Genomic DNA, 14,596 nt, shown 5'->3' with positions numbered 1-14,596 from the left:
TCGCACTATGGGTTTTTTTGTTTATCTGCTATTTTAAAAAAGAAAAAGAAACCCAGCATTGCTAGCTATAGGGAGAATGATAAACAGGAACAGGTCTGCAACGCTCAGGCAGCAGATATTAACTCTATTTTGGGTTTAATTTTTTTTTTCTTTTTTTAGAAGAAAAACATACATTTGGAAGCCAATGACTTGGTTTCTAGAATGGAGATAAGGAGCGATTTGTATTCACATCCAAGCTTTTAGCAGGGTGTTGGGCTTTTTTTTTTTTTCCCTAAGAGCCACTGGATTATATTATCGTTATCACAAGGCAAATCCTGCTTATCAAAGTTGAGGCAAACTTTCCAGGACTGTCTTTAAAAATGTCATAGGTTGAGGCTCCCACAGAAAAGAAGTGGTTTGCAAAAACCACATTAAATACTAAAGATGACCTCATCCCTGGGTGCTCACGTTCATCTGCAGGAACGTCTGAAGATTTGGCAGGGAATCAGTGATTTTAATACGTTGTCTATTTTTCCTTTTACAACACCGTTTATGAGTCTCTTTTAATGGTGCCTGGGAAGCGTGTAGGGATGCCAGATGAGACAGGCTCCTTGTTGCCCTTTAGCAACCCACAGAGCTGGGCAAGGAGTTGAAAGGAAAAATGAGGACCCATGGCCCGCTCCAAGGGTAAGAGGCTTGCCCAGGGTTATAGAAAAGGGCAGAGGTGGGATGCAGCTTTGGCCCTCCCTTGCCTCAGTCCTACATTGTATCCTTATAGCCGTCCTTGCATCCACGGCATCTGGGATTTAGCTCTTTGGACTTGTTCCACCTCAGATTTTGCTTCAGGCTGGGGAACAACTTGTTTCTGCCTTATCTGGGGGGAATTAAAACACACACACACAAAAAAAAAGAAGAGGCAGGGAAACCTTTAGTTGTTGTGACTGCCGAAGCAGGAAAAGCTCCGGATCTCTCAAGCCTCACAGGCAGCTGGGGGCTGCAAACAAATGCTCCAAAAGCTGCTGAGGGATTCAGTGTCCGCCGCTGCTGCCCCTACACCGGCAGCTGCTGGCCGTCCCCCTGGCTGGACCCCAGCACAACCAAAACCCTGGTGAAACCCCGGCATGACAACCCCGGCCCTCCCACCCCCCCCCCACCCCCCCCCCAGCCCTGGCCCGAGCAGCATCTTGCTTTTATCTCCCACGCCTGATCCTGCCAAACTGAAACCTTGGTCGAATATCTTAGAGAAGCAGCCAGAGGTTTGGGTTTTTTTTTTTCCTCCTCTGCGGAGGAGGGCAGAGGAGTGCCGGTGGGGGCAGGGAAGGGTTTGCAGAGTTGGGTTAGGGTTTTTTTTCTTCTCTTTTTTTTTTTCTTCTTTTTGCAACACTAGTTGTTCAGGGGAGTGTCTTGCGTTGTTAATGCTGAGTGGCTCCGGCAACTACTGTGGTTTATAGTCGTTAGTCATCCGCTGCTACCGCAGGAGACACGGGAGCGCTGAGCCAGAGCCGTTCATGACACCCTCTCGGTCCTCCCAGGCCAGCAGGTTGGGAAGAGCCGCAAACGGGGCACGGGGGCGCGTGGGGGTGCAGAGAGCAACCATGGGGCCGTGGGGATATCCTCCCAGCCCAGTCACAGGGCACACACGTGTATGGGACTTGCCGGGCTGCTGTGAGTGGCTGCACAGCCACCGCGAATGGTCTGAGCGGGGCTGAGGGGTGTGAGAAGGGCAGGGGCCTTGGGGGCGTGTGAGCATGGGATCCTCCACGCGCCCCGTGAGCGGGCAGATCCGGGTGTCCCTGTCTGGGAAGCAGCCCCTGCCTTGCATATAGCTACACAGGCACACAGCTCTCCAACAATACCGGGATGCAGGATGCTCCCTGAGCATTAAGGGAATGCGGGTCCACACGTACCCTTCCTGCCTGATTTCTTCTTTTTATCCCTTCCTTAGGATGAGGGGGTCTAGGCAAACATTCCTTAATTTATTCTGCATCCTCTGGCTCCCACTTCTGCTGAAGGCTGCCTCTTCCTCCCCTCTCCCCCATGGAAACGACCCACCACCCCTTTCGCTCTCCTCTGAGCTGTACAAAGGACACACCTGCATCGGTATGTATTCTGGTTTTGTTTGCCTGCTGGACTACTTCATTCGTTACTCCACCAGTGAGCTGAGAGTTGCTATGCACATCATAAATCACTCCTTTATCTATTTCAACAGCTGTACTGCAAAATACTCATAGTCTTTGGTGAAATTACCACTGACGATTTTGCAAGGCCAGTGTGGGGTCTGGAGTTACTTTATGATTTTGTTTTTGAGTGGCTGCTTCCCAAAGTTCATGGTTTTGCTCTGTGGGGACCAGCATTTGAAAAGCTGGCTTTAACATGTATGGGTATTGGATGTGGAAACAAAGTGTTATGGTTTGGGGAGATTTGGGTCCATGATGCATTTTACTTCACTGCAGGAAGTCACGGTTTCTCTCGGATTGGCCCAGGGTCTCCTCTGTGATTTCGTTGCCTGGGAGACAATTCTTAGGAATAGCCGGTCTGCACTTGGTCCAGAGAGCTTTGTGGTCCAGGTGGTCTTCTCTGGAAAGCCAAGTTGGAAGGACTGTTTCCTCACATTTCCTTTCCTTTCTGTGAGCACATGCGTCTGCACGACCCATACTAAAGCAGGGCAAGCGTGTTTTGGCAAACCCCTCTCCCCTGTGACTTGGGTGGCTATAGTGATCTCCACAGCAGCTATAGCTGGGGGTATCCTACAGCCTCAGCTGACTGACTCCCAAAGCGAGACCAATGGGAGCTGTGGGTACTTGTGCACAAGAAATGCCCTTGGCATGAGATGCTGTATAACTGATATGAGCAGATATTAAGTGATGGGTGTGTCTTATGATCAAACATTTTATTTTGTCTTCTTTTAGCTTTTAAGGGCACTTGTGTTCTGTAAACACAAACCCCTGCCACAGTTCTCCATCCTTCAGAAGGAAATACTTCCTTTCAGTCCCAAATTATTTTCACTGTGGCTTGAGAAACACAATTAGAAACACAATTGATAAAAAAACGGGGTGTTTTTTGCCTCGTTTATGAGCCATCCACAGTCCCCTCTCCGATTTTAGTGCCAGCGAGGCAAGATGAACAGAAAGCAGAGCTAAGTGAGGGCGGCAGGGCTCGCGCAGCCCCCGCCAGGGCTCAGCCACCAGCCGGAAAATGAAAGCGAGTCGCAAAAAGCAGAAATGGCTGCTGGGGCCTGGCCTCGTTTGGGCTGGCAGTCACACCGGCGGCTGCCGGCACGAGAGGACGGTGGTGGTTTGTGACGGCGAGGCCTTTGGGCAGCTCTGCTTCTGTGTGCGCCCCTAGGATTTTTACACGGCTGTTATTTAAATGTCAGATGTGAGCATTGTCTGCTTTTTTTAATCCTCCTGACCCAGCAAAATTCCTCTAAATTTCTAAAGGGAACGCAGGTTGCATCAGAATTGCCTCGCACAAGGTAAATTGTGCTGCTTTCTTTTCTATACCAGAGGTAAGAAAGCTGCACCAGTCCCATTGCTGGAACCACTGAGCATTTCCCCAGCATGTATGTTCAGTGGGAAGACACCCAAAAACCTGCCTTCCCACAGCAGCTGCCCATGTGAGCTTAACTCAAAAACCAAAATGGACTATCCACACCTCTGCAAACTGCCAGCTAAAAATGAAGCATCCAGAGCATTAAAACTGCAGGGGCCAGGCCTGGCTGAGGAGGGCTAGTGACTGCACACGGGCAGGCTGCTGCCCGCTAGCCCAGATGGCCACCTCTGGGGTTTCACTAATGAGCTGCTGTCCTCTTGAAAACACTGACCAGCCATCTGTGTCTCTTCCTTTTCACAAGCAGGAAAGGGAAAGCACACAAGAGCTGATGGTTACGCTCGCCATGGTGTGGAGCAGGCATGTCAGTTCTTGCAGCTGATTCGGTGACTGGCCCTCTTAGGAGCAGAAATTAAGCTGAGATCAGCTTCATTTGTAGGAGGCAGATCGTAATCTCCTTTCAGCAACCCAACCCCATACTTTACTAGCTTGCTTTGCTGTCTGGGAAGGCAGTGAGAGAGAGCCAGGAGAATGTCTTCAGTGTCTTCTCGGCCTTATAGACCAGGTAAGCATTTCTAATGTGAGAAATGCCTGCTGCCAAATGTATAGGAGATTTTCTGGAAGAAATGGATGTTTTCAGGCAAATTAAATGTGTGGTGAAGTGTCTAATCGTTCAAAGTTATTGCCTCTCTTTTTCTGAGGGAAATGACTTGGCTGCACATTGAATAGTCATTTCTGAACACTCCTGTGTGTGCATACCACCTGCATGATGGAGATTGCTAGGTCAGTAGCCAAAGTCGGTCAGAGAACGGATGCTCTTTTAGTAACAAAACCTGAAAGTATCATGCTTCTTGAAGAAATACATGGAAATGATATGACAGGAGAGAAAAATGCAGCTCTGGTACCTCCATTGAATGCAATACAATTTGGTTGTTTCCTTCTTCTGTTCCCCTGGCTAGCAACACTCCTGAGTAGGCACCATCTCCCCTAGTATATCTGGTCATACTGGGGAAGTGGCTGAATGCCTCAAGGAACTCCCCTGCTCTTAGCACATCCCAGGAAATGTATTTTGGGTAGACACCTGTATGCCAACATGCAAAAGGGCTGAAGGAGTGGGGGGTGTGCATCTGGTGAGGTGCCACAGAAGAATTTTCCCAGCATCTGACAGTCTGTCTTCTCCATCAGTGTTTCCTGCCTCCCCAGGCTGGAAAAACAACATCCTTTTTTTTGCATACTGTGAAATGAGCTCAGTCCCTTCCTCTGGGCATCTTGCATGCTTTGCATGTGATGGATTCTTCTGCTTTTTCCTTATGGTAAATGGAGGGGCTTGAGCAAATTTTCTTGTATGCAAAGCCCCATGAAACTGTTTTTCCTCATGTAAAGACCGTGAGTTTTTGGTCTGTGCACTGGTTTGGGAGCTGAATGCTAGCTGAATGCTAGGTCACCTGGGCAACCTTGTGTAGATCCAGGCCCATAGGTTAGTGGTCCTTCCTGTGGCAGGGGGATTGAAACTCTATGATCCTTGAGGGTCCCTTCCAACCCAGACCATTCTATGATTCTATGTTTCTGTAAGTACCTGAAGCGAGCCCAGGAAAGGTAGAAACTGCCCTGGAGGATGCAGAAAGCCAGGGAGACACCTAAAGACAGGATGGAACAGGTGTATTCATCTCTCTTCAACACAGTCAAAGAAAGGAAGTTTGAGGAACCACAGATTAGTCAGTTAAACAAGAACTCCTAGAAAAATCCTGCAATAGTTAATAAACCTTTATGAAAGCACCTTTCAAAAGTAAATATGAATAAGAGCCTCACTGGATTTATCAAGGAGAAGCAGTGTCAGATCAATCTAATTTTCTTTGCTGATGGGATAATGGCATGTAGACAGAGAAGTAGTAGGTGTTACAGCTTGATTTGAGCAAGGCTTTTGGCACCATCTCAGCACTAATCTAACGGCTGAGAGATATGTGACATTGATTAAGCTCCTACAGGGCAGGGCAAAGCAAAGCTGGTGACTGGCCTTGTTCAGAAAACAGTTATGAATGGTGTGTTCCCTAAGCGGAAGGATGTAAAAAATAAGGTCTTTCTTGCACCTCTGTTTTCAACATAGTATAATTCCATGTTTTCATCATCCAGGGTAATGAAACAATGCGCTATTAAATCAGCAGCTCATACATGAAGCTGAAAAGGTTTGCAAGTACTATGGAGGGCAGGATTAAATTCAAAACAGTCTTAAAAGACTTGGGAGTACTTGCTTCCAAAATAGATCAGTTGAGTATGCTGAAGGCATTTCAGCAGAAAGAGTCAATGTCACACGTAGTGGATGAGGAACAACCAGCTGGGTAGCATCCCTAGGGAAGATCATCTGGGCTTGTAGTGGCACAATGATGGCATGCTGTCAAGAGGAACGCACGCGCTGCATACACCAAGGCGTGTGAACAGAAGTTAGCTTGCAAGACATGTGAAGTAACCCGCTACCTTTCTCAGTGCTGACAAACCCTCAAAGGAACTTCTGCCTTCCCTTTTGGGGCTCTGCATCAAGAATGATGCAGAGTGACAGGAGTTTTTGGAGAAAAACAAATGTAAGCTATAAAGAAAGACTGAATAAATTAGAGTTAATTAGTCTAGAGAAGAAAAATGTGAGAAAAGACCTATCCTAAAAACCATTAAAGGGGTGATCCATTTTCCAGGTTAATAATGGCTGTGGAAAGAAATAACAAAAATGGATACCAGTAGGGACATTTAGGTTAAGAAGAAAGTTTTCTAATGCTGGGGCTAAGTGAGCACTGCCATCAGTTCTGAGAAGGCTATAGAAGACCTCATTAGAGATCTTAACAGATCTGTGTCTACTCTGTCCCTTCAGAATGGTGTAGGTGCTGTGGATCAGCTGCTGGGGCAGAGGCTAGTGTAAGATGACTTCTTCCAGTCTGGCTTTTCGGGGGTTCTGAGCTGTGACCGTGAGAACCATTAGCAAATAACAGGGTTTATTTATTTTCTCCCCAGCAGCAGGCTGCCCTGCTCTTTTGGAGATTAACTTTGGCTGCCCTTTTTGGAATGAGGCGATTAGTCAGGGTGCACTCAATACCGCCGGACAGCAGCGCTTTCCATCTTCCTCGCTTGTGAGCGGAGATCCTGTGGGTCAGCAGCCGGGGAAGCAAATTTCCCCATCTCTGTGCTCAATATAATGCCATTCTCAGCAACCTTTGCGGGTCACCTCTTCCATTCACCCACGAGTGTATGAAGAGGCATGGTTTAAAAACATATTTTCAGGTCTGATTACATTACAGAGCGGATGTTTCCGAGCTTCCCAGCAGCGTAGAACACCGACCTTTACCTGCGTTGATTTGTGTGATAGTCCATGTCCTGGATGGTTTGCCTCTGTCTAGCTGCATGTGAGTGCAGGGGGTGAAATATGCCCCGCGGAGCGGCAGCAGGACCGGTGGCGTTCGGAGTTCCCAATAACTTCCCACAATGGAACATTGCAAATGGAGTTGGAGGCTTTTAATAACTGCAGTCAGACAAAGTGGTCGTGCATGTATTGTCCAGGGAGGCACCATGACAGAACATATAATTTACGGCTCAGTGAGTTCTGTAAAAAGGCCGTGCCAAGTATCAATGTATTTTACTCTGAAGGGCTGGGATTGACTTTGATTACAGCTAAACCAGTGCCAAGCCGCACTACCTCTGTTCACTTCACCAACGTTGCTCAGTTTACTTAGTGGCAAAACTTGGCCTGATGATTAGCAATAAATACCAAATTTGACCATAAAATCTTTTTCCTGTGGTTATACTTTGGATATAAAAAACCCACAGGCATGTGAGTAGTGTGGCAGTGGTGTCGGGGCAAATCTTAAAATAGGAGTATTTTCTACAGGGATTCATATTTTTCAAGACCTGATGGTAAATATTTCATTTTCAAGATCACCCCAGGTTTCACTGAAAGTTTCCAAAAAAAAAGGTATGCTTAGCCTGCCTATGTATATACATGTATGTGGGTGTATGTACACACTCGTACAGACTTGTATGTGCACTTGTATATGTGAGTAGTCTGATATATTTTTACAATTACTGATGCTGGCCGCTAGCTTTCTTTTATAATCTTATTTATTTAGTACTGGTTGTTTGGTTGGTTGCTGATTACCCTCCTGTGTGTGCCTCCTGCTCTCATTCATATGCTTGGGAAAAAATTGCGTATGTTTAAGGCGATCCCTTCCAGTGGTTTTAGGAACTGTGTATTGGAAACAAGTTTTTGTGCATTCAGAATTTTAAAATGGTCACACCTTTGTGACATGGATGAAGTCATCCGGTTACATTCAGGCGTCAGTACATTTTATTAATACCCTTTCCTGATTTGGAAAAGGAGAATATGTTAATGGCACGCCCGCACACACACAGACACACATCTTTTCTATTAATGAATGCAGAAAGCATTTCCATTGGAAATGCCTGGGGTTATAGGTTTTGTTAGATAGGGCTCTTTAAAGTGTAATGTAGGAAACACCAGGGATACAATTGGCTGGCAGGTATGGATACCAGAGTCTTCCACTAGATGGAAACTGAATTTTCTGTACCAGCATAACTGTATCAGAGTCCTCATCCGGTGTCTTAAGGAAATGATAATGAATGAATAGAGGGCTGAAGTTAGGGGGTCTGGCATGCCTTGCCCCTGTTGCGTGAACAACAAAAATGATAATTGATGTTCCAGGGTTTGCCGGGTTCTATCCAGAGCTACAATGCACTCAGAATGCTGCTATGCTGGTAGTATATAAAAATGTCTTTAGGCAGTACACTATATATAATTTTATGTCCAGTGACAGGTTTGGTAATACTGAGTGTTGTACCATTTAAGATTTCCAAGATATTTTATGACACTTAGCAAACTGAGGGGGAAGAGGTCCTGTATATGCCAATTTTTTTAACATGGATACCTATTATTATGTTCCATTACTTCAGTATCTCTATGAAATACATTAACACTGTAAATGGAACAGGAAACAATGTCTGAGTGATAAGACTTTACCACGCAGATGCCTTTCTATATTAGCTTTCAAAGCAACAAATACAGAAAGCAGCTACCCTAACTTTGTGTATACAGATATGTCATTCAAGCTGAGTATTTCCATGCTGGGATGAAACCTTGAGGTTATAAAGGGCTGTTCTTTGAAAGTATTCATTTGGTGGTGAGAAGCAGAGAAAGAAGGCAAAGTATTGGGAAGTATTAGGAAGGGAATATATAGCGCAAAAGAGAACATTTCTGTGTGTTGTGACACTGGACTCGATGGAGTTGGACCCAATGGTCCTTATGGGTCTCTTCCAATGCAGTGTATTCTGTGATTCTATGATTGGATATCCATGGTCTGCCTGCACCTAAAATACCTGTGTGCACATCCCCATCTCAGAGGAAGAAACCTGATTTCTTCTTAGTACCCCATGTGGATGCTCTTACTTCCAACAGGAAAGTCTTGTTCCAGAGGCAAATCTGGAAAGAGGTGTTTTTACCCAGATCAACAGCACCTTCAGGGGGAGTCACGGTGTTGTCTGACAGGCTCTGGGGACTCCTCACCTTTAAGAGATGCACTGGAGCCCATGATCATCTCTAAATGCTAGCAGCAAAGATATTGTTTTAGGAAAACCTTCATCTTCTATACAGAAACATGAATCAGACAGATGGGTTCATTTTTACTGGGGGTTTGCCGCTGCAGACTGATATCTGAGGTATAGGTTTGCTGCTTTGCCAAGCGAGGCTCCAGCTCCTGCCCCACCAGGAGCGAGCAGGGTGACCACAGCCTGGCTGTCAGGGTTTGTGGAGAGCTATTTGTGTCCAAAGAAACATTTTTGGTTTATTTCCTCTAGGTGCTTCAGGGCATATGCTTAATTTATACCTGGGCAATAGTGATACAGCTGGAGGTGTGAGGAAGGTATCCAGCACCCAGGGACATGAGCAAAAGATGACAAAGGGTGCACCAGGTGCTAAAAATCCCATTTGACAGAGTTCTACTCAGACAAATATATCCACAAATCTGAAACTTAGAGAGGCAGTTTTCACTATCCAGACACTTCTTGACATCCCTAGGTATAATTCTAATTATAGAGCCTTTCAAACGTGTGCGGCAGAAGTGGATTAAGTTAAATAGTCTGCTCAAACTGCCAGAGGCTTCATGGCCAAGAAATGAATTTCTCTGGCTCTGATTTTATTATTGGGGTATGATATTTTTTTTTTTTACTCAAGCTTATTGGAAATGTCATTTTATTATTACACGCTATTTTCAAATACATGGAGAGAAGTACTTCCTGACGTGTGAGTTTTCAGATTGCTGCTCCTGAGCAAAATGGTTATGGTTTTCTCTTATCTCTTCAGAAATTAATAGCAGATGGGACAAACTATCTTTTAAAAGAGACAGGCATTTTATTAATATCAGAGTCTAGTTTCTAATGGCTGTTAGGCATTATAATACCAATTAATTTCTTCCACAGAAAACATCCTTCAGCCTGTCAAGACATTGAAACCTATTATTGAAGTGCAACAGCAGACTCAATTTCTTGAAACTTGTTTCTAAAGAAAGTCGTGTGCAACTATATTAAAATTAGAGGGGTTTTTTTAACCTTTAATTATGAAACCTATCTGCATTGCCTTATGTGTGCCCAGCTCATGATGAGGAATAAATCACATCTAAATATCTACTAAATTAAAAGCAAGCAATGGTTGCTAATGACTGTACAGATCTGGAAGTGCTTTTCATCTGATCCCAAAGTATTAAAAGGTTTATATTCTCTCAGACATCATAAGTAATTAAAGCAGTGAGATTTCCACAGTCGAAGACAACTGATTTCCTCCAGTTCTTTTTAGCTAATTATTTTCCATTTTTAGCCAGAGGAATTAAGACCCATTAAAAGCTTGGATAACTGGTTAGCATTTCTGATGATATTTGGTGCACAGGGAGATTTCTGTTGATCTTGTTTAGAGGGTAGTGGCTTCATATGCTGCAGCCAACAATGAATTCTTTTTGTGCCACTAAGTCCAGAGGAAGAAGTTTTATGTGATTAAAAAGGAGAGTAGGTTTGCAGTAGGAGGAGGAACAGTCTGAGTCGACTTCAATTTATAGGCAGTAACCTCCTGGGGTTTTGCCTATAGCCTAACATAGGAAATAGGTTCTCCTGGAGGATAAATCTGAATTGCTTACTGGGGAGAAGCACATCTTCAACCAAAAAACAGAGACCAGATCAGCAAATGGCACATCTTCCTGAGGACCACCCTTCCAACTGGAGAGCAGGAAGAGTCCGCAGATTCAGGTCTGGAGACTTCAGTCTTGGTGCCAGGGACTGAAGATGCCTCAAATGGAACCACAGAGCTCTTTGAAAATCATTCAAGGCTTTATTTATGGGCTTGTCCCACAAAACACAACATTTTGTCCGGAATAAGTGCAGCCCAGAAGGCCAAGCACATCCTTGGCTGCATCAAAAGAAGTGCAGCCAGCAGATTGAGAGAGGTGATTCTGCCCCTCTGCTCTGGTGAGACCTCACCTGGAATACTGTGTCCAGCTTTGGATCCTTCAACACAAGGAGGACATGGACCTATTGGAGCATGTCCAGAGGAGGGACACAAAAATGATCAAAGGGCTGGAGCACCTGTCCTATGAAAGCAGGCTGCGAGAGTTGGGCTTGTTCAGCCTGGAGAAGGCTCTGGGGGGACCTTATAGCAGCCTCCCAGTACCTGAAAGTTGCCTATTAAGGAAGCCGGAGAAGAACTGTTCATAAGGGCATGTAATGATAGGAGGAGGGGGTAATGGTTTTTAACTAGAAAAGGGGAGATTTAGGTTGCATACTAGGAAAAAATTCTTCAATATGAGGGTGGCAGATTATTGGAACAGGTTGCCTAGACAGGCAGTGGAGGCCCCATCCCTGGAGATTAATGGGCCTCTGAGTGACCTGATCTAGTGAAGATGTCCCTGCTCATTGCAGGGGTGTTAGACTAGAGGACCTTTAAAAGTCCTTTCCAACCTGACACATTCTGTGATTTTGTGATTCCAAGTGCATTTGCAGGGGAGCATTTCAATAACTGAGGTGTGGTCTGCAGGTGCCCGAGGCGGGAAAGGTGTAATAACATGACCAGAAGCATCCTCTCTGTGACAGTAAAGGCGAGTTATGAGAGCAAACACTTTGAAGTTCAGCTCTGTGGGCTTTTCCCAAGTAGTCAGGCTATTATTATTGTTGTTTATATTCATATAGCATCTAGTAGCCCAAGGTACTGTATTAAATACTTCACAAATCAGTGACGGCTGTGTTAATTCTCATATGAAGGGAATCTCCCTTTGGGCCTGGTTCAATAGACACAAAACTGTTTAGCTGACTTAATCAATGTGAAAAATTTGCATTTAATTGCCAAGACACCGCTCCATGAATAGGGTTACCTGGATGGTAGTTTTTGTGATTAAGGATTCTGTTTCTGTTTAGCAGTGACGAACCAAAAATAACTTCCTCCCTTCTCCCTGTGGAACTTTGTCAAAGATGAAAGAGAAACCCACATCTTCAGTGAAGACTCCTCTTGGATATCAGACAAAATGGAAACCTCGGGGCTATTTTTATCCTCTGCCCAACTTTTTGAGCACATGGGCTGTTTGTCTATAAGCCCCTTTCTCTGCGCCTTCTCTACCATAGGCGAGACGACCTCGCTGTGATGCAAAACCGAGAACCGTGGGGGCAACATCTGAGTCAGAGAGAAAGGAGCCTCTTTTCACCCCTTACCCCAAGATGAATCATTAGACAAGTTGCTAAGGCTGCACTTGGGGTGAACGACTCTTGTTTCAGTTTAAAAGCCATGCACAGAGGAGGTGCGGCAGGGCAGAGCACCGCTGTCAGAGGTAAGCTGGGGAAGGTGTGAGGCTGCATCATCAGCGGGTCTCTCCCGATGCAAGTGAGGGTCAACTCATTGCATCAGTATTTTTATCAGGCCAGCTTTTATACTGAAATAGAGTATTTCCTTACAGTGCTGGAGCAGACTTTTTGGCATCAGAGGATGCCATAACTGAAAGCGGAGTTTTTAGTTTGGCGGAGTTTGAGTTCTGCTCGAGGCTGGAACAGACCCACCATGACACAGGAAGCATGAGCTGCAACACCAGAGTCAGGGGGAAGCAGACAGTGTTCCACTCCCACTGGCAGCAGTTTGCCAGCAGAGGAAGAGGGGATGCCAGAGGTGGGAGACATTTTTAGAAAGCTGGCCCCAGCCGGAGTGGCCCGTTCCTGTGCCCTTCAGCAGGGATGGCCAGCAAGCAGGGCAGGTGAAAGAGGCTTCTGGGCAGGACAGGGGACCTAGGGACCAAGAGAGAAAGTCCGTCCTCTCTGTCTTCTCTGCAAAGTGTGCTGATGGGTCCTGGGTGAAGGTAAAGGAGCACTGGGCTACACAGCATGGGCAAAGTGACTGTCATTTCTCTCTGCTGTAGCTGGTGACACAGTCAGCTCCCTGGTGTGATGAGTTACTGATCCTCAGGGACATGACAGTCCAGATCCCTCCAGCTTTCAGCTCTCTCACTGTGTCTGAGCTCATGCCTGTCTCTGTAAGGGGGGCTTTTTCCACCACTTTGCATCCAGGCTTGCAATTTGGCAGTGTGGTCAAGCTGTCCTGCTCCTCAAGTTGTGTTGGCACCCACTCTGTCACTGCTGCCCACTTGCCCCTGTGCTCAGATCTGCTTCAGCCTGTGTTTTGGGGCTGTCTGCTCTCCCAACCCCTCTGTCTGCTGAAACATCTTCCTCTCCTAACCTCAGTGTCTCCCAATTTTCTTTATGTCCTTATCTTTACCTCTCATAGACTCCTGGACTTGTGTCTACTAAGTGCTGGCATTTCGCCATTCGCAGCTTCCTCAAGCTCCATGGTCAAAAGAAAGAGGTAAAACAATAAAAACTGTCTCCTTTAGAAAATATGAAAGGACTGACTCCTTCCCATCTTCCTGCTTGGGCTCCTTTTTGTCTTTCTAACTTCCAGACAGGAAAATTGTTAGATGAAGGCCTGACCTTGGTAAGAAAAGAAAGGAAGGCACAGAAAGAATGTGTGGGTTTTGTGGTTAAGACATCAATTTTGGTCATTTAATTTTTCTGAGCCTCCATCCTCATGAATAAAACAGACACAGGAGGCAGGGGAAGGGTGGTTTTAGTTGTCTGTAGGTTGCTCATGTGTGTTAATAATATGGCCCTGTAAGAACCAAGTTATGAAAAGCCTTTGAGGTGTGCTGCTGGCGTGTTTCAAGGATGTGCACTGCCACGTGAGTGCTAAGCGATGGAGGCGGTCCAGTGTGCTATGCCCACACTGCCCTTGCCAGGGTAAACAGCCAAGGTCTGTTTTCCACTGCTGGGGCCAGTGCAGGGCATGGCTTGCACCCAAACAGCTGAAGTCTCCTGCACCCCTCAATTTCCCCCTCCCTTGACTGGATGTTCTTGTCCAAAGGTGCCCTGGGGACTGGTGCCTAACAGAAGTGCTGCCTGGGGCATGGGACTGGATAAGGCACCAGTTGGGGGTTAAACAGGGACCAGATGGCCTCGGGCTGTTGTGCCTGTCCAAGTCCTGAGCATGCTTTACTCTCCAGCTTGGATGTCCCCTTTGTTTTTAGTTTTGGTCTTTATTATGCCTCTTCTTTTTTCTTTTCATTTTTTTCTTTATGAGCTATTCTGTTTTAATTAACTGTTAATTCCGTGGGCAAGCATGTGGCTATTTTGTGGGGAGGAGAGGAGGGAAGAAGGAATTAATTGCTTCAGGGGTTTTTTTTACTGACTGTATCTGTCTCCATTTATTCTCCTATTTTTTTAGGCTGACTGGAGGTAATGTCTCTTAGCACGCTCTATAAATCATTCTGCTGAGGACTTTGAGTGAACATTTCATTTAATAAGTATGGAGAAGTGGGCTTTTATCCCTGCAAAAGAGGTGGCAAGTTCACTGTAATTTCCACTGGATTACTGTATTTGGGGTAGAAGTAGTAATAGAAGACTCAAAGACATTGGTCTTAGAACAAGTTTGAATTGTATTACCTCCTCTTTGACTTGCCGCGTGATCCATAGGAGCATCAAAGTTATTTACATTGAAAAACAT

General features: G+C 45.7%; 1 protein-coding gene across 1 annotated transcript in view; it reads left to right on the top strand.

Moving 5' to 3' along the window:
• Positions 1-1,394: 1,394 nt before the first annotated feature.
• The window catches only part of AOAH (acyloxyacyl hydrolase), a gene marked incomplete at its 5' end in the record, with an annotated part of 79,644 nt that continues 66,442 nt past the window's right edge, over positions 1,395-14,596 (top strand). Inside the window, 3 exon segments of the mRNA XM_084260304.1 lie at positions 1,395-1,427; positions 1,431-1,519; positions 1,925-2,079. Of these exon segments, the coding sequence (XP_084116430.1) occupies positions 1,395-1,427; positions 1,431-1,519; positions 1,925-2,079 (277 nt within the window).

The sequence above is a fragment of the Gallinula chloropus genome, assembly GCF_964237585.1.
Source record: "Gallinula chloropus genome assembly, chromosome: 2".
NCBI lineage: Eukaryota > Metazoa > Chordata > Aves > Gruiformes > Rallidae > Gallinula > Gallinula chloropus.
Note: the sequence above shows the minus strand (reverse complement) of the source record. Positions and strands in the feature narration are given on the sequence as shown.